The sequence below is a fragment of the Ursus arctos genome, unplaced genomic scaffold (genome assembly GCF_023065955.2).
Source record: "Ursus arctos isolate Adak ecotype North America unplaced genomic scaffold, UrsArc2.0 scaffold_8, whole genome shotgun sequence".
NCBI lineage: Eukaryota > Metazoa > Chordata > Mammalia > Carnivora > Ursidae > Ursus > Ursus arctos.
The window spans coordinates 37,097,168-37,116,564 of record NW_026623100.1 but is presented as its reverse complement, the minus strand read 5'-3'; the positions used below and the strand labels follow the sequence as shown (position 1 = coordinate 37,116,564).

At 35.7% G+C, this 19,397-nt stretch overlaps 1 protein-coding gene across 6 annotated transcripts in view; it reads left to right on the top strand.

Annotated features, from left to right (window-relative positions):
* EXOC6B (exocyst complex component 6B) overlaps positions 1–19,397 on the top strand; it is a 600,511-nt gene that overhangs the window by 258,226 nt on the left and 322,888 nt on the right. For all 6 annotated transcript variants that reach the window (XM_044392293.3, XM_057309029.1, XM_044392302.3 and 3 more), the window contains one exon: positions 8,237–8,305. In XM_044392293.3, coding sequence (XP_044248228.1) covers positions 8,237–8,305 — 69 coding nt within the window. The remainder of the gene's footprint in view (positions 1–8,236; positions 8,306–19,397) is intronic.

The window sequence follows — 19,397 nt, the reverse complement described above, 5'->3', positions numbered from 1 at the left end:
CAGCAAGGTTGCCACCAGAGATGTGTTTTTTTCACTAAGCTACAATCACTGTTGTGTCTGCACATTGGATATTGCCATTTATTATCACATTTGTGCTATTGAGAGAAATATATTATTACTTATCTTGGGTCTGTATTTAAAATGGTGAACTGGAAGGTAGACTGACAGGGCCACGTGTTTAGAAAAAATTTACAAAGAACAGAGTTCTTTGTAAAAATGAGGAACAGTTCTAGATATTTCAGATACAAAGTATGTCTATTAAGAGAATACAAATTGAAAAGCTGCCCTCATTCACTTATTCCCAATAGTCACCCACCCTTGTAGTCTTGGTTTTTCACTTCAGTTTTTTTTTTTTAAGTTGTATTTGTTTATTTGAGAGAGAGCGCACACGAGGGGGAGGAGAGGCAGAGGAAGAGGTAGAGAGAAACCCAGGCAGACTCCATGCTGAGTGGGAAGCCTGATGTGGTACTCAATGTCATGACCCTGAGATCACGACCTGAGCTGAAACCAAGAGTCGGACTCTCAACTAACTGTGCCACCTAGGTGCCCTGACAGAGTTGGGGTTAGTTAGTTTTGGTTAGTTAGTTTTGGTTAGTTAGTTAGTTAGTTATGTATGTATGTATGTATGTATGTAAGTATGTATGTGGAGCCCAGTGTGGGGCTTGAACTCACAATGCTGAGATCAGGAGTCAGCTGCTTAACCAACTGAGCCACCCGGGCACCCTTTTCTTCAATTCTTAATGAAAACTGGTCTATTAAAAATATGTGTAGTCAAATGAAGAGTAAATACTCATACTTTTATTAAAATCAAAAGCAAAAAAGCAATTTAGAAAGTTGAATGAAAACTATGGCATACTTTAGACATTCTGTTTGGTTTTCTTTTATGTTTTAAGGTCTGTCTATTGGTAAGAGTATATTATGGCTCACATTGATTTAATGTCTTTGAAATTTTTTCATTGTATTGATAGTGTAAAGTTATTGTCATTTTGAAATTATTTACTTCAATTATAAACATCTACCTGACTTTTCAGGTCTTTTAGAATTTCTCCCTTATATGCAAATTTCTTATTCAACCACTCCCTTCACTCTGTACGAAGTTGCTAATAACCCTAATTAGGGAGTAAACATCTTTTTCTCTCATCCTTGTCTAAAATACTGAATTCTACTTTTTCCTGAGGACTAGCTCAATGTGACCTCTTCTGAATACCCATCATCTATCTATCTATCTATCTATCCATCCATCCATCCATCCATCCATCCACCCATTCATCCATTCATTCAGTCTTTATTTTAAATTGATATATAACATTATATTAATTTCAGGGGTATAACATAATGATTCAATATTTGCATATATTGCAAAATGATCATCATAATAGTCTGATTAACATCCATCGGAATACATAGTTACAGGGTTTTGTTTTCTTGATGGGAACTTCTAGATCCCTCTTAGACACTTTCAAATATGCAATGCAGTAACTATAGTTACTGTGCTGTACATTACATCTCTATGACTTCTTAATTTTATGATTGGAAATGTGTACCTTTTGACCCCTTTCACCTATCTTGCCCACCACCCAAACCCCACCTCTACAGTAGCATCTTCTTTATAAGAATTTATTTTTTTGAAGAATTTTAGATCATCAGAAAAGTTACAAGAGTGGTAAAATGAACACCCATGTACCTTCACTTAAGTTGTCCACTTATTAAAATTTGGCACTTTCAATCTTAAAAATTTGATTTTGAAAGGATCGATTTCATCAGTTCTCTTCTTCTCCCCACCAAAGCTGAACATTTGAACGTGGCATACTTCATTCATCATGTTTGAAATCTCAACACAACGATCTGTAGTTTGCCAAGAATGACACTCTTCTACATCCCTACAATGCAGTGACCACACTGTTAAGCAGATGTCACTAAGAGCAGTCAACTTACTGGGTTCAAGATTTCTTCGCAGTGCTTTTTACCCTACAGTGTATCCCACTGGGGCTAAAGCTCAGGGTATTTTGTTCAAAAGTTTTTGCTACTTTACTTCTGTGTGACTGTTACCAAGTTGATATATAATTGGGTTCATTTGTTTCTTTTGTATATTTTTTAGAGTTCCCCATCCTTATTAATTTAATTTTTTGAGTATGTAAAATATAAACAAGTTTCAAAAAGCAAAATTATATAAGAAGATATATTCAGTTATAGCCCATCCTCCTCTTTATTCCTTCCACCCTGCTCTTACCCACTATTTGTAAGAAATCAGTATCATGAATGTGTGTGTGTGTATACAAATACCTTTCCTCATACCATACACAACATGACTATTAATAATATAATACATATGTATTTTTGTACCTATGTATTTTTGTACATTGTTTTTCCACTTGAAAGTATATCCTGAAAATTGTTCCATATTGGTTCATAGAAATCTTTCTCATTCTCTTTTTACTGCCAAACAGTACTCCATTATTTGAATGTACCACAGTTTATTGAGCCAATCTCCTACATGTGGGTATTTAATGATTTCCAATATTTTCTTATTAAAATACAGTGTTTTGGCTACACAACTACTAGAATTAGCTTAAAATAAAATACTGACCATACCAAGTACTGGCAGGGTGCCTAGCAACTGTATATATTACTAGGATTTGAATTTTTTCTGCCCCAGTGTTCAGCGTCAAGCAGAGAATTCTCGAGGGAGTGTCTTTTAATTTTGGCCACAACGTTTTTTGCAGTGTCTCAGTAAAGGGAGAATGGTGATTTTTCCTGGTTTTCTTCTGTTTGGTGCAAACACTTGAGTAAATTAAGTGGTAATTTGTTTAGGGATTTCTCAGGAAGAATCCTAGTGATTTGTGAGAAGCTCTACAGTCAAATCCTGCAGTTTTTAGGATAGGGCTCTGTTCAGGGTGTTCTTACATGTTCAGAGGTTTAGAAAATTCTCTTATACTTTTGCTGATTCTAGTCACTAGAATCCTAGGCCTTCCAGTTTGTTGGTGCGTCCACGGTGTTTAGTCCAGCTCTGTGGAAGATTATGTCCAAATGAGTTCTACCTTTCTTTTCTCTGAAGTTTTGGAAGCAAAGTAGTACAGAAAAGCACACTGGCGAAAAATGTTTGCCAGGTATTTCCTGGCTTCCAGACATAATAGGGGTAGTCAAAATTGATCCTTTGAGTGCAAAGGTAATGCTCTTTCAGCTAATCATTTGTTGTTTTCTCCCTTCAGAAAGATGCCTGGTACATTTTAATGACTTGAAATCCAGCTAATGCTCAGAAATGGGCACCAAGTCCCTGCATTCATTTACTCATACCAAGGAACTGTTTTGTGTAAAGTGGTAATCAAAAGTATTTTCAAGAAGGAGAATGACCGAAATGATCAGTGAGAAACCTATCTAAATTCCTTGCAGATTTTTATCATACTCTTTTGGATGGTCTACCTACTTTGAAAGGTTTCATAAGAGAAAAATAAGTGGCCTGTGTTTTGTGTGTGTATGTGTATGTGTGTGTGTGTGTGTCTCCTGGGACAGCCGTGAACAAGACTAGACCACACTAATGCATTTCTTTCTTTCATATACTATCTTTATGAGCAGCATAGGTGAATATTCTTGAGTGGAAGGAGGCAAGCAGTCTTTTCTTGCATTCTATTCCCTTTCCTCATGATATGCTTACGTACTAGTAAAGCAGGTAGATCTATCAGGTTCTTATCTGCAGGTACTTTTTTTTTCTTCCTCCCTTCATTAGTGAGTCTTAATTAAGGTAGTAGAAATAGCTACTGACTTCCACCTCCTTTGTTGGGTGGGAGGAAGGTGCTATAAAAATGTTAAATAGATGTATCTGTTAAAGCTTGAATGTCATTATTTATTTTAAAACCCAAATCTTCTTTTTTCTTTAATAAGTAAAGTCATGTTCCTTATCTTTATGAGAGGAACTTACGCATTAACCTTTCCATTTTCACAGATTTCTTTGACTTGATCTAAGATGTATTAGAGAAGAAGAAAAACATATCAAAAAGATTCTAATGTTTCACAAGAGTTTTTATAATCCGAAATGTTTGGAGCGCCTGGGTGGCTCAGTTGGTTGGGCATCTGCCTTCAGCTTGGGTCAAAATTGGGGATCCCTGGGATCAAGCCCTGCATCTGGCTCCCCATTCAGCAGGGTGCCTGCTTCTGCTTCTCCCTCTGCCTCTGCCTCTCCCCTGCACTTGTTCTCTCAAATAATAAATAAAATCTTAAAAATAAAGAAAAGTTTATGCTTCTTTTCTTTCTGACCATCTAATATTTCCATTTCTACGCTGAATCTTTACATCCTCTCCAATATATATTACTTGCAGAGGCCCATAAGACTCTGTTTTCAGGGTGCCTTTCATTGATCCTGTTTATAAATTTACTTTTCTTATTTTATAGCTTCCTTTGTCCCCAGACTCTTTTTTTTTTTTTGTTGCCTATATAGTGGCATTGCGTGATAGCTGATGTATTGATAGGATATAATGCTATTTAACAAAATCTACAGACAGTAAGTAACAAAAACTACAGCTTTGATGGAAGCTATTAATATGTATCCTACAAATGTAAGAAGCACATTGAAACAGACAGACTCGCCATATATATTGGCATCTAGTGATGCACAGTCTCTAATGGGTGTGTGAATGTGTAATTGTAGAATGTTAAGTGTTGCCTTCATGATATCTACCTCTGACTGTTGTAGTCCAGCCACTCCTAAATTCTCTTAATAGCTTATTATTTATCCATTATTTTAATATCTTAGCATATAATATCATAACATGCTCTGTGGCACAGATCTCTTAGTTACAGAATCTAAAATCTTACCTAGAATTTGCTCCTCCCTGATAATAAAGAGGTTTGAGTTGACAGAAGGCACTAACACTCTCCATTCAGAAACTATATAGGGAATTAGGCAGCTGCTGTCCTTGGTGATGAAATTATTTCATGTGAATTCATAAGGAAAACAACTAGTTAAAAAAGCAGGATAATCTTGAGTATACTGTTTGTGGCTGCTGTTGGTATCTCCATAGATCTATTTGAACTAGAAAAATACAGACTCCAGTATCTTAATGTCTTGAGTTCCTGACTGCCAGGCAGAGGAAATGTTTAACTATTTTAATCATGTTTCTGTATCTCAGAAAGAAAGCCCTTATGAGAGGAAATGACAACGTCCTACCACAAAGTTATCTCTTATCAGTTATAGTCCCAGTCGATAATGATTTGTCAAACTTGGACATGTGTAAAATGCCAAGGGCTGTGTTATTTACTTTGGAAAGGAAAAATTAGATGAAGCTGATAAAGACGGAGTCCTGGCTTTTGTTAGGAGACAGAAACCATTAGAGACAGTCATTGTTAGCTTAGGAAAGTGTCCTTGGACCCCTCCCTCTGCCCCAGCTGAAACCTAAACCTGCTTGAATCATTCTTTGCACTTGAGGGGAGAGAAGGGCAAACAGGAGGGGAAGAAGAATGAAGACAACCTTGACAGCGATTTTGCATTTTAAATGGGGAGCAAAATGTGGACCTTAAAACAGACCTATTTATGCGAGTCAGGAGAAACTGCCTTTTGTTCTTTTTCCCAGTCCCATCTATTTAGGTTTTTGGAAGTTCGTTTCTTATCCTTCTGAACGTGTGGCATTCCTTCACGTACAGTGTATGTTGCTCTCCTCCTTTTGCCTTTTGGTCGATGTGATTCTTTTTCATTAGTGGAAGCAGAGAAAACACATCTCGCTCAAAGCAACATGAGTCAGTGCATGCTTTACATACCTTTCTCCTCACAGCACTCTTCTTGGTTCCTTGCAGTGCTCCTAGTGTTCCTCGCAGAAGGGAGCATGGAGGAAAAATGATTCCTAAATAGTAGGCTATTTTGGGGGTGAAGGTAAAGTTTGTGAACTGAAGCCCCATTTCACTCCTTCTTTTCTCATCTAGGTTTCTGTGGACTGCTTTCAAAGCAGGCAGTCCTTGGCTTAGGGGGCCTTAACTGGATTATGGTTGCAGAGGCTAAGAAATAGCAAAGCCAGTATTTCCGGGTCAGGGCATTTTTAAACAGTTTGAGGCTGAGGATGAGGATGTCAAGACAGCCTTGCAGAGAATAGGTTTGGTTTTAAGTATTTGTTGGAGATGACAGGGAATCCTTTCTGTCCTCTCTAAATATATCTATTTTTTAGTTGGCCCAGATAAACCACTCTTTTTAGCCCATTAGTAAGGGGCACCACTACCAGATTTTTAGGGAAACTCTCCCCTAATGTGGATGGGGATTGACATGTGAAGGGGCCATGGCTCTGTCTGGGGAATGGCTTACAAGCAGTTTCCTTTTGAATGAAACTAATGTTTCTGAGTCAAAGCAAAACAAAATAAATAAACTACGTAAAGAACGTAGAAACAAAGTTGTCATTGAATTTATTTAAATTTCCTTAAACTTTTTATAAATATATGTTTATTATAAATAACTTTATAGTCATTAATTCTAAATAAAAGTTTCCTTTCCTATACAGATCAAAACCTTTTCGTATTATCTTTTTACATGTGTGTGTGTAATTTTTATGTAGTTTAAATACTATGAATATAATTTTATGAATTTTTGTATTTTTCACCTTTTGAACTTGTGTTTTGGTTAGTTGAAGTTTTCTCTAGTAGACTCTGTTTTTCTGGCAAGCTAAAATAAATTTCCTTCACATTTTTACTTTGCAATCCAACAGGGGAGACTATAAAGATGTTTTTATGTTGCGGTCATTTCAAATAAGAGTGCTGTCTCTTTTTGTGTTATTAAGATAAAACGAGTGCCCTTTTGTACTCTTAAAGTTACAATTTTTCATGCTTTTTAATCTTTTTTTTTAACTAAATGGTGTTTATCTGTCCATAAAATGTTTTTCTCAGTGATTTTGTAATGCTCGCTAACTTTTCTAATGGCCTCCTTTTTTTTTTTTTTTTAATAAATCTATGCTAGGGTTTTTTTTTTTTTTTTTTTTTTTTTTTTTGGAGTGCTTGCAGAGTATCTAGCACTGGGAGGTTCTTAAACACAGAGATTTAGTGTGTGCTGTCACGGGTATATAGCAAATGAATAGAATAGTCGATGAATTTGAACCGATAAATGTAGAGAGGTAATGATTTTGGAGGGACGGGAAAGTAGATATGGTGCTGCCAAGTTGTAGAATGAGTAGATTTCACCAGGAAAAACATCTTGGTGAAGAAAGCTATACCCCCAAAGAAGAAACAAAGCTTTCTTGATGGAATAAGGGAAACTGGCCTTGTAATCACAAGTCAGCTCAACCCAGTTCAGACGCGTCTGCTGCTTACATTCTGAGGAATCCTACAATTACCAGTGTTAGAGTAAAAACTGCAGCTAGGTCTTTTATTTTGATTATTTCTTCATGCAATTTTGTCTTTTCTTTTTTGCTGTATTTTGTTTTGTTCAATATTTACTTTGTGTCCTTTTATTCTTGTTTAATTCCTATAGGCGAACAATATAGGGAATAGTTACCTTTGCAGTTGAGGAAATTAAGGCCAAAGTAAATTGTGAGTTACTCATTGTCAGGTCACATAACCAAGCAGTTTTTAGCACTGAGACTATCTCCAGTTCTTACCTAATGTTGTTTGTTTTACTTTGTCTTTTGATGTCTAGATTCAATCTGTCTACATTGTTCTTATTATAATATTCTGCTATTACTTATAGATTTGGCTTTTCCTTTTATTATTTTACTTTTTACATGATCCCCCTCTCTTTCTAGCATATTTCTGTATTTTGATTGCATGCTGATGTAAATACTAATTCTTATGCCCTTCAGAAGTTGGCTGGCAGGTCATTTAATTCTTCCTGTGTGGCAGGTTTTGGTTGAGACCACTGAAACTTGGTCTTTTGTATAGACCGCCATGAATCTAAGGAGATGCAGTCACGCTGTCAAAGTCACAGTCCCACCTTCTTCTCTTCCTTTTTAGAGGCTTCCTTTTTGAAGCCTAAAATATATCTCTAAAAGCAGATGCAGGGCCCATGACACCTGTCACGCTTCTCTGTTATTTATCCTTCTGTTCTGTGTCCCAGCCTTGCTGCTCTCTCCACAGTTTATTAATCCCATGGCTAAAATACCAAAACTAGGTTTCTGGGAGCATGGTTTGTTTGTTTGTTTGTTCTGTGTTTTTCTCCTAGAAACTAGAGTTGGCCTTTTTTTTTTTTACACTCGAATAGTAAAAATGAATCCAGTTCAAAGTTCTTCATAGCATTGTTTTAATATTTTTGACAATCTTGTTTGTTTTGCAGGTACCTGGAGCCCAAGATTTGGTGGATTTCTCTCCTGTTTATCGCTGTCTACACATATATTCTGTCCTGGTGAGTAATTTCCTCTTCCCCTCTTCCTTTCTTCTCCTCCTTGCTCCTCCTTCTCTCCTTCTATCATTCCCATATAAAGATGGAGCAAGATATAGATTTAGTTGTCTCAAGGCAGCTAAAATAAGTAGATACTTTTTTTTCAAACTTATGTACAGAGAATTACATAAATAATATGTATCTTTGTGACACACTATTATCATTATTTCGTGTAAGTCCAAGGTATATGTGTAATACTTATTTTAACTAGTTTAAAATTTTTGCTAACCTGATAGATATTGAAGGATATCTCTTTGTTTTAATTTGCATTTCTTTGATTACTGATAACATTGTGCTTCTCTTTATAGACTCACTAATCATTTACGATTTTTCTTCTCTGAAATGCCTATTTTAACCTTTGTTCAGTTTTGTATTGGCTTTCTTGTTTTGTTTTTTTCTCTTTGCTAGAAAGAGAAATCTCAGAAATTCCATATATATTGTAGATATTGACAGTTTAGGATGTTGCCAATGTCTTTTTTCCAGTTTGTCCCCAGACTTTAAACTATGTATATATTATCTTTCACAAACAGAAATCCTTGATTTTGATGTAATCAGGTCCATCAATTTTAACCGTATAGTTTATACTTTTTAAGTCTTGTTTAAAAAAAAAAACAAACAACTCCCTTTCTATTCAAGGTCATGGGCATTCCCTCTATGCTACCTTTAACCTTTAACATTTTTCCCATCACGTGTCTATGGTGATCCATCTTGGATTCACTGTAGTATACATAGTATGAGGTGGGAATCCAACTTAATTTTTTTATATGATGAATTCAGTTTTACCAGTCCCATCTACTGCATAACCTGTATATTGCCCACGGATTCCTGGTAGTACCTTGGGCATATACTAAATACCCATATGTGAGAATCTGTTTCTCAGTTCTCTGGTTTGTTAAATTTGGTTTTGTGATACATCTACATGTATGGTAAAACAGGTCCCTTCTCATTTCTCCTCTTTTAAATTGCCTTCTCTATATATGAACCTTATTTTCTCTATTTTATTTATTTGTTTGTTTTAAACAAATTGTTTGATTCAAGTATAGAATGAATCTTCATAATGAAAATAGCTGTATATGTAAGTAGGTGTTTTGCTTTTTTTTCAAATGGAAAGGCTTCAGTACCTTTTTCCCCAAAGAAGTTAAAATAAATCGGGGCTACCTTAAGGTTATAACTTCCTCGAGGCTTATCTTCTGACAGAATCGTTTTCTACAATCATTTTCTCTTCTTTTTCTCCTCCTCCTCCTCTTCCTCCTTCTTCTTTTTGTTTCAAGTTTTTATTTAAATTCCAGTCAGTTAACATAGAGTGATATAGTGTAACCTTAAGTTTCGGAGTAGATTTTAGTGGTTCTCGCTATATATTTTAGAATCTTTGAGTTCATAAAAAAATCCTTCTAGAATTTTGATTTGAATTGATTGAATTTATAGGTAAATTTTGGGAAGAATTGACAACTTTATAATGCTAAGTCATGCTACTTATGAAAGAGGAAAGTCTACTTTTAAATTATTAAGCTTTGTTTCTATGTTAACAGTTTTGGGGATTCTTTTAAGGTTAATAGCAAAATACAGTTTTTGTTGATGCTTTCTACTTTTTAATTTAATAATTGCTGATGTTGAGGAATGCTCTTGATTTTTCTAATTTAACTTAAATCTGGCAACCTTGCTCAACTCTTTTTATTAGTAATTATGGTTTGTTTTTTTGGTTTTTGATAGATTTTCTGTGTAGTTGATCATAATTTTGATTTTCTGTGTAGTTGATCTGCAGATACTGACTTATTTTCTTCCTATCCATATATCTCATTGTTCTTTATATTGTCTTATTGTATTGACCGGGATCATCATTACTTTATTGTTGAGGGAGATAATAGTAGATGTCCTTGTCTGATTTTTGATCTCTAACAGAATGTATCTAAAGTTCCTCCATTAACTGATGTTTGCACTAAGTTTTTGGTAAATATTCTTTATCTAGTTATTCCTAGACTCCTGATATTTTTTTTTATAAAAACAAAAATGAGTATTGAATTTTATTGGATTTGTTTTCCAAATATATTGATACAGTCCTGTGGTCTCTATCCTTTAGTTCATGAATGTGGTGAGTTTCATTGATAGATTTTTGTGATATTAGATGATCCTTGTATTCGTTAGATAAACCCAACTTGATGAGACGTATTACTGCTTTTTTTTTTTTTTTAACAGTCTGGAATTCTACTCCATTTATTTTTTTATTCTTAATCCTTTTTATATTTATGTATATGGTTTATTGTTAAGTCTCATCATTGTTTATTGTTAAGTCTCATCATTACAAAATCAAGTGTACTTTTCCTCTCAAATAGTGTAAAAGTATGAAAATCAGTAGTTTGTTTAGTTTAGTGTTATATCTTCAGTGCCAACAACAGTACTTGGCACATAGTATGTACTCAACAAATATCAACTGAATGAATAAGTAAGTGGTAGCTAAAAAAACACAGTACATTTGTTTGAGCGTATGCTAACTCAAGCTTTATCACTCATTTACTTATTTACTAAGCTTACTGAATTTCTGTTCTGCATGAAATGGGTTTGGAGAGCAAGGATGTGTAAATAAGTCAAGGACTTCTGCTTTTAAAAAATGACAGTCTACCAGGAGAGAAATCATAATTTTTGAATGACTATAATATGACAGCACTTTATCTCATCACTGTGCATTTGCTAGCTTTTGTAAGCTTTATTAAGATTTTTATGATATAGAAAATGTAACAAATTTTCCTCAAATGAGAACTCTCCTAGTAATTCATAAGAGCACTAAAGTAATTTATTTGTACACCTACTAGCTGTGTGGTGTGAGGCAAGGTACCTAAACCTTGGCTTTCTCAGATGTGAGCTGTGATAATCATGATCAGTACAGTTGCAGATAACATATGAATGATGCCTCACTCCGCCTTTGGCACATAATTGAAATTTAAACAGTGGCAGTTAATCTGGCAAGAGTTACGTATCTCTGAGGCTGATTATTAGACACATTATTGGTATTTTTTAAAGTATATGATATAAAGTATAGACATGTAGGCAGAGGTGCTAGTCTCTGCCATCAACATACGAAGTTTATCAATTATTCAAAACATACATGTTCTTAAATACACAAAGTCTGCATCATCCTAAACTGTGAGTTTAAGGAGGACCTTTAACTGCCCACTTAAAAATAAATTCCACACACTGATACTCTATAGTGTTGAAATATTTGGCATTCATTAATGTTCTGTAATAATTTGATAAGGCATAGTTTATGTGGCAGAGACAGGCCTCTTTCCTCATTCACACGTCCATAATGTTTCCTAGTTTTGAAAAAATACAACTAGTGGTAAGAGCTCAGCTCTGTTTCTGGAATACAGGTTTATTTTTTAGACATTGCTGTTCCAGACCTAGATGGACTTTAAGAGAGCACTCAGATATCTCTTTTGCTAAAGGAAGAGCCAGACCATGTATGACTTATAGAGTGGACTCTTTATAGCTTTTTTGGGGGCTGTAATTTGTTACTTCTCTGTATTTGTTTCCCCATTCTCAAATCACTAAATTTGTATTACTATATAGTAGAGGGCATCTCTTCATAATATTAATGACAAAGATATTTAAAAATGGATTACTTAATATAAAAATTTGTAACAAATTTTTTTCATTTCCTGATGTAGTTAATATTAACATTTTTGGATATTTCACAGACAAGACAAATTCTGTATGTTTCACCATGAACTCGTTATGTCCCCCTTCCCTAAAATCTACTGTGCTGGGATTTACCATGATCTCAGGTAGTAACAGCATTCTGTCAAGTCCCCAGGCAGAAACCCAAACCTTTTCTTTTTTCTCAGCACCATATCCAGATCTCTGTATCTTGCAGATGTGACCTCCTAAGTACAGTTTTACTTTCTCTCATCCTCCCCTATCCTAAAATGATTGTCCTAGATCATCAGGATTATTGAAAACATTCTCTTAACTGTTCTCCCTCCCTTATATTGTACATCCCTAACTCGACTTCTCACTGTAGTGATAGCGATCTGTGTATCATACAAATCTGGCATATATGTTATCTGCTTAAAATTCTCTAATTGGTCACTTATGGAGTAAAATACAGAAGTATAGAAGGTTTTCCATGTCCTGTCTGCCATATTTTCTGCTGCTTACCACCTTGCTTTAATGATACCAAAATGCTTCCAGTTCTTTGAACAAACCATGCTGCTTCCTGCCTGCCATCCTTTCCTCATTCTAGTCCTTCTGCCTGAATGAGTACTCCCACTTCTTTTTATTTTACGGATTCATACTTACTTCATACGTGTGTCCTCCATCACATTTTCCTGATGTTTCAGGTGGAGCTCAGTGGACCCTCTTCGCCTTTGCACTGTTACTGTACATAGTTGTATCAGTGCTGACTGTATTATATCATCTTATCCTAAATAGGTATTCTTTTTCCTCAATAGACTGTAAGCTCTTTTAGGGCAGGTACCATGTTTTATTCATCTTTTTTAGCCCTAGCACTTAGCATTTAGTATTAGTAGTATATAGTACTCAATAAATGTTTGTTTTTGATTTTGAAAGATAACTGCCCTCCTTTTGACCTGCAAATGAATCCAGTATTCTAGCCTCAGGCAGTGTTATACAATATCAGGGCTGGGACTTATACGAGGGAAAACAGTTCTATTGGTGTCCAACGGAAGGATCATAACAGAAGTAACAAAAAGTTCTAATATTTTGTCATTTACAATAGTGTTTATCTGAACTTTTGGCCTGGAGGATAACAAGGCACACTTTGAATAAACATGGCAATATTTATTATTTTTAGTGAAACCGACCTTCCATTCACCCCCCTTTTATGGCTGTGCTGCTTATAAATTCCCAAAGGATTATTTGAAAAATCCTACTTATATCTGCCAGCCTTATCAGTAGGGCAGGAGTTCACGTATTGTAACAGGAGGTCAGATTTCGGTCATGGTCTTATAGATGGGGCCAAGCACCTGTAAATTCTTCCTTTGGTGACTAAAGTGAAGTACAATATCAAACAGGCAGTGAGACTTTTCTAGGAAGTGCTGAACTTTGGCAGGAAGGGCAAACTTTGGCAGGAGGAGGGGAGGGAAGAAAGTGAACAAGGGTCAGATAGTGGTTAATTGAGACTTGGTTCTTGGTATAGTAATGCAGTGGAAGTGTGCAGAGCAAATGTAGGTGTATTTTATAGAATTGTTTTAAACAACTTAGGCTGTTTAAATCTTTATATACAGTTTAGAGATGGGCAGGTAAGGGGCAGGATATAAAACATCATTTTACAGTCATTAAGGATAATTTTTTTAGGAGGAAGAAAATAAACTAAAAACTTTACTGGAAGAGAAGTGATGAATAATAATAACTGGAGAGTTCTGTACATAGTATGGCAGTAGTTACAAAGATGGATGGCCTATCTGTCTAATGAAGACAGAAACCAGTCTGTCTTATAGATTTTTTGAAAACTCTATCAACCCAGTGATGTCTGCCATGTTTATGGGCTCCAAGCCTTGAACTCAGCTCAGTTTGGACAAAGATTTGTATATACTTCAAGCTCTTCTGTACACTGCAACATCTTTCTGACTCCTCTCCAAATTTGCTACTCCTTCACCCTTCTATCACTGAAAGAGTGTATATATATATATATATATCTATCCCATGTCAAGGAGCTTGTGTGTCATTAAGAACCTGGGAGAGCAAACCTGTAAATAAAACCAATTCCTAGTTTGTGGGTCTCATTTATAATCTTATCTTCTTGTGGTTTCTTATTCTCCAGTGATTTACATCGTCTGCTCATTACCAATTAAAGAAAATTCTAGGTTAAAGAATGTTGACCAATGTATACCTTCGATTTATGTAGTTTTCTGCATTTGTGTTAAAAAGTGTACTTTTTAAAGATTTCTGACATCTTGGATCCAGGCATAGCATATTATAAGCCATACGTGGATTTGTTTAGTAGGCAGCAACCTCTCAGTATTACATGAATCATAAGAACCTCATTTTTATTTAATTCACTTTCAGTTACTAATGGAGACTGTAAAACAGCCTGAGATATAAGGGAATGCAGAATGTCATTGTGTAGTGAATTCATATTACAAAGGCTCTAGCAAGTGCAGTTATTTCTTTTAAATTTTCTTGGGCAAGGGGCCTCTGAGAATTTGATGAAAGCTGTGAACCCTTTCCCCAGACAAAATGCACATATGTACAGGCATGTGATATTTTGCTTAGAATTTCAGAAGCTTCCTCAATTCCTGAATTTTATTAAACCTAGAAAGAATCCCTCGTGTAAAAGGAGCTAGAGGCTGAGTTAGGTTTCAGGTGCCTGCTGACTACAGACCTATGCCCCAGAATAGCTTACCCCAGTTCTAGCTGAGTATCCCCTTTTATAAGCTCCTAAGGACACCCTACCACTTGTCTTCCTCATAGGTTTGGAAGCCTTGCCAAAATCTAAATTTAAAAGCATATTTCAAAGTGAACTTCTTTCTGTGTCATAAATCTTCATTCCCTGGGCAGTCATTATGCATGGCAAGCTGGTGACCTGTTTTTCTATTAAGAATAAGTTAGCTCCAGCACCTAAACTAATAGGTTTGTCCCCTGAATTCTTTTACTAAGAAGGATTCAGACAGAGATTTAAAAATAATTATGAGAATTATAGTTAGTAATTTATGTCCCTGGACATAATTTTGTAAAGTTTCAGGATATTTACCTCTTACTTGCTTTTAATAATATCCCTTTTTAAGTACTTGGCTATAATTTGGAGAAATGAGTCAGTAGCGGAGCTAGAATTTACGCACAATGTCTTTATAGTCCTTCATGATCATTGCTGGGGCCAGGGGTGGGGTGGGGTGGGGTAGGCAGGAATCTTCCTGGAACATATTTCTCCCTTTCTAATCTGAGGATTTCTACTTGTATGGTCTACAGTGGGAGCTGGAGGAAGGTGTAAAATCCATGGTCCTGTGACTACTGATAATAGCAAGGAAAGGATTTGGAGAGTGGAAAAAGGAATGGATAAAAGCAGTTTTAAGTGACATTTTCTGAAGTGTTAAGGGAATTACTTAATGAAATTACATAAAGAACTTTGGCAGCTGTTGGCTGTTACATTAAAGCATTTGGGAAATAGATGCTTGAAGGGCCTAAGACACTGCTGAAATTTTCAATTCAAGAAAAACGATTAATTTTGGCATTCTAAGGTTAGACTTCCAGATCCTTTCAAATAGCGACAGTTGAAGGGTTGTTGTTTATATATGTATTTATAATAGTGTTATCTTGGATTTTATAGAACATTATGTGCAACAATCTCATAGGGCTTCACCAGTTTGACTACATTAAATAAGTGACTTATTCATATGGTAAATATGAGAAAAACATCTCACGTGGTAGAGACTGGCCTCACTCTGAATCAAGCCATGAAATAGTTCTTTTGTTGGTACCAGAGGTAAGATTTTAGGGTTCTTAGTCCTGTTGCCTCAGAAGACACTGTTGCTATTTAATAATTAAGTAAACTGAACAGCAAGAATTGGAACGTAGACTTAAAGCAGGTCTGCGGGATTGGGTGTATTTTTGATGGTCAGGTTTTTTAAATTGTTAATTGGCTTAAAAAGAAGAGACTCCCTTTTAAAAAAATAGTAAAGCATTTCTGCTACATCTAGGTATTAAGACAGTTGACTGGCAAACGAAAAAAAGATATTCATACATCAGCTTCATGCAATTTTCCTCATATTTCTCACAGACCATTGATCTGGCAGTGAACGCTGATAAATAGAGCTCTGACTCGCTTTTTAGTTTTCATTAAAATTGATTGTACTTTACTGTAGGCTATTTTTTAGAACTATCCTGATTCTATTTTAAGCATTGACACTATTGACTTGTATGCATTTTATGTAAGTGTAGTAAAAATCCATTATTTAAACTTTCAAAGACACTTGAATGAACATTTAAATATTTGGTTTGGGTGGAAACACAAGCAGGGTCATTTACTACTCCTATGGTAAAAATTAAGACAAATGAGAAAGGCCTATATGCAAAATTCTAGGGGCTTAGAGTTTGTAAGTTTTTATTCTCATTTGACATTTCCAAAGATGGTGTTACAGAGAGAGGGAAATAGCACTTCATTTCACCAGTCACATGTAGTTGGAAATTGTGGCTATAGAATTCCAGCATTGCCAGAGGCACATAGCTTAATGATCTAGATCTTCTTAAAGTTGTTTCTGGAGCTATATTTCTAGGGAACACCAGGCTCATCAGATGATCTGTTTAAAAAAAAAAAAAAAAGGTGGAGGGCTCCTGTTTCAGATGTCATCCGAACTCTGTATACTGTATTTCTGTCTTGGTATTTTTTTGTTGTTGTTTTGTTTTATTTTTACAGATCACATTAGTATATTTAAGTGTGCTCTAAGAAGAACTGTAAAGAACAAACATGTTAAATTTTATTTAAGCTGGTATTTCTGAATATAGTGAAAGAGGTAAGGACGACCAAGGTGCTTTCTGCTCTTACAAGTTCATAACTTAAGGCTCTAGAGAAAAGCTGCTTTGTAGAAGACTGTGAAGATACCTTTTTTTTTTTAATCCATCATGTTAATTTGGAAATATATACATTTTCTTTGGGAAATAAGAAAAGAACATTGAACTTTTAATGGAAAAGCCTTCCTGAGAACAGTAATATGAAATGCGTAGGTACCATTTTCAAGTCTTCGGGATAGCAACGATATTAGAAAGGAATGCTGATGTGTATATATTTGACAGTTATTTTTTAAGAACCTTAAGTGAGTTATATTTTAGGCTCTGATATTTAGACATTACTCCTCTGGACTCTTTTTGTGAGTGTTGTTTTATTCTCATTTTAAATGGACTGTCTTTCCCGTCTCAGAAATACTCATCTGCCTTCCCCCCACTATCGAAGGCAAATGCAAGTCGCACTGTTTGAGGAGCCAGCTTACACAGAACAGAGCTGGGAGGTTTCTGGTTTGCTTCCATGGTGATCTTGAGGACTTCTGAGCAATAAGAGCGGAGTTTGAGTATTTTCTTTAGAGATATTTTTTTAATGTGGAAAGTTTTGCCCTGAAATATTTGGTGACTCCTAGTCCATCTCTGACACTTAGCAGATTGTCTCGTCACTCTGCTGCCGTATCTCCCCGCCTCCTAGTTGCACTGACCCCCCAGTGCCTGGTGAGGTTAGATAGGCATAAACACTACATAGATCATAGAGAAAAGCTGAGGGTGAGATACTTTGTGCGCTGCATTGATAAGGACACAGGAAAAGCCATTTATAGCGATAACTTTCCTGTAGTATGGGCTAATGGGCCCTGGTTTGTAGCCGCTGTAATCTAGCTGTTTATAATTGTCATATTGCTCCTTTAACCTGGTGACCTTATTACCCATGAGCATACATATCATTTGGCTTTGAATAAAAACAAGAGGCAAAAAAATGTGATCAAAAATTTTTTTTTTCTACACGCGCTCACATTTGTTTTTCAAAATGCTTACGTTGAGAAGATTGAACTCCTCAAGGGTGCTTATGTTTTTTTTTTTTTTTTAACAGTAATGTCTCACTTAAACAGCTGTAGACACCACAATGCAGAATTATTTTTTAAGCTTTGACAAAAAGAACAAGAAATCAATCATTTTCTGTATCACACCCAGTAACACCCCTTTGAAACATAATTTAAATCATATAAAAACTGTGCTTCAAATACTTTAGTTTCTCATTGTTCTCAGAGTAAAGTAAACTTCTTAGCTTGGTCTATATAGTCTCTCATGTTCTATCCTTGGCTTGACTCTCTTACCTCATTTCTGGTTGCTCTTTTCCCCCTGCCTGCTTGCAGTCTATGCTCCAGATATGTTGACCCCATGTTCTCTCATGATGATGCCTTTGTACAGGCAGTTCTTCTTTTTTTTTTTTTAAGATTTTATTTACTTATTTGAGAGAGAGAGAAAGAGATAGTGAGAGAGAGCACGAGCAGGAGAGAGAGGGAGAAGCAGTCTCCCCGTTGAGCAGGGAGCCAATGTGGGGCTTGATCCCAAGATCCTGAGATTATGACCTGAGCCAAAGGCAGACGCTTAACCCATTGAGCCACCCAGGCGCCCCCAGGCAGTTCTCTTTCCCGAAACATATTCCGTATTTTCTGTCTTCCTTTTGATATTTCTTCCCGTTAGTTATGCCAAATTTCTCCCATTACTGTCTCTGGATTTGGCATTTAAAATCTTCTCTCCCTCCTCTCATATTTCCAACCAGATCTCTCATGTCTTTTTCTTCGTTTTCCTAGTTTGATTGTGACTGCCAGGTTTTTGTTTATTTTCACTTTTTAAATTTAAAAATTTTAGGTTCTTTTGCTTCCCTAAAATGCCCTCTTTACTGGCTACTTAGTTTATTTAATACATTGTCCCAATAGTTTTGGATATTATGAGGGGGTGACTGCAATAACTGTGGCCAGACCCTTGTGATCTGAACAAGAGGACATGTAGGGGAGGGGTTTCCTTTTGTTTTATAGAGGAAATTTGGTCATTCAGACAGTTATGTAAGTTGCATATACCAAAATGATCTAACCAGAAGCAAATGCCGTAACTGGAGCTCATGTTTAAATATAGCTGGTTGTGGCAGGTGTAATGAAGAGTTTGTTTGTAACCTATGAATAGAACTGATTTATTTTAAATAGTGAGGGATTTGGAAAAGCTGAGTTTGGGCCTATAGTGGATTCTCTGCTTTCTCAGATTTTTATAACTCAAACCATAACCTAGAGGTGAAGTAGTTTAGGACCTCAATACTGGAGTAGAAACTCAGACTCTTTGCCTGTAACATTCCAGATTTGCTCAGGGAATGTAGGCAGAATTCATTTTACTTCCTTAACTGAATGTCTCTAACTAGAACTTCTGGAACTCTCAGTTTACTGTGTTATTCTCACCACACAGAAGGAGCTTAACAAATCATTGTGAAACGAATGAATGAATGTGAGTGTTCAAAATCCCTCAAGAAAGAAAAATCGACGGAGACCTATAAAAGGACTATCAAAGATGCCACAGTGAAAGAAGATTTGGTTGTTTGGGCTGAGGTTAATATAGT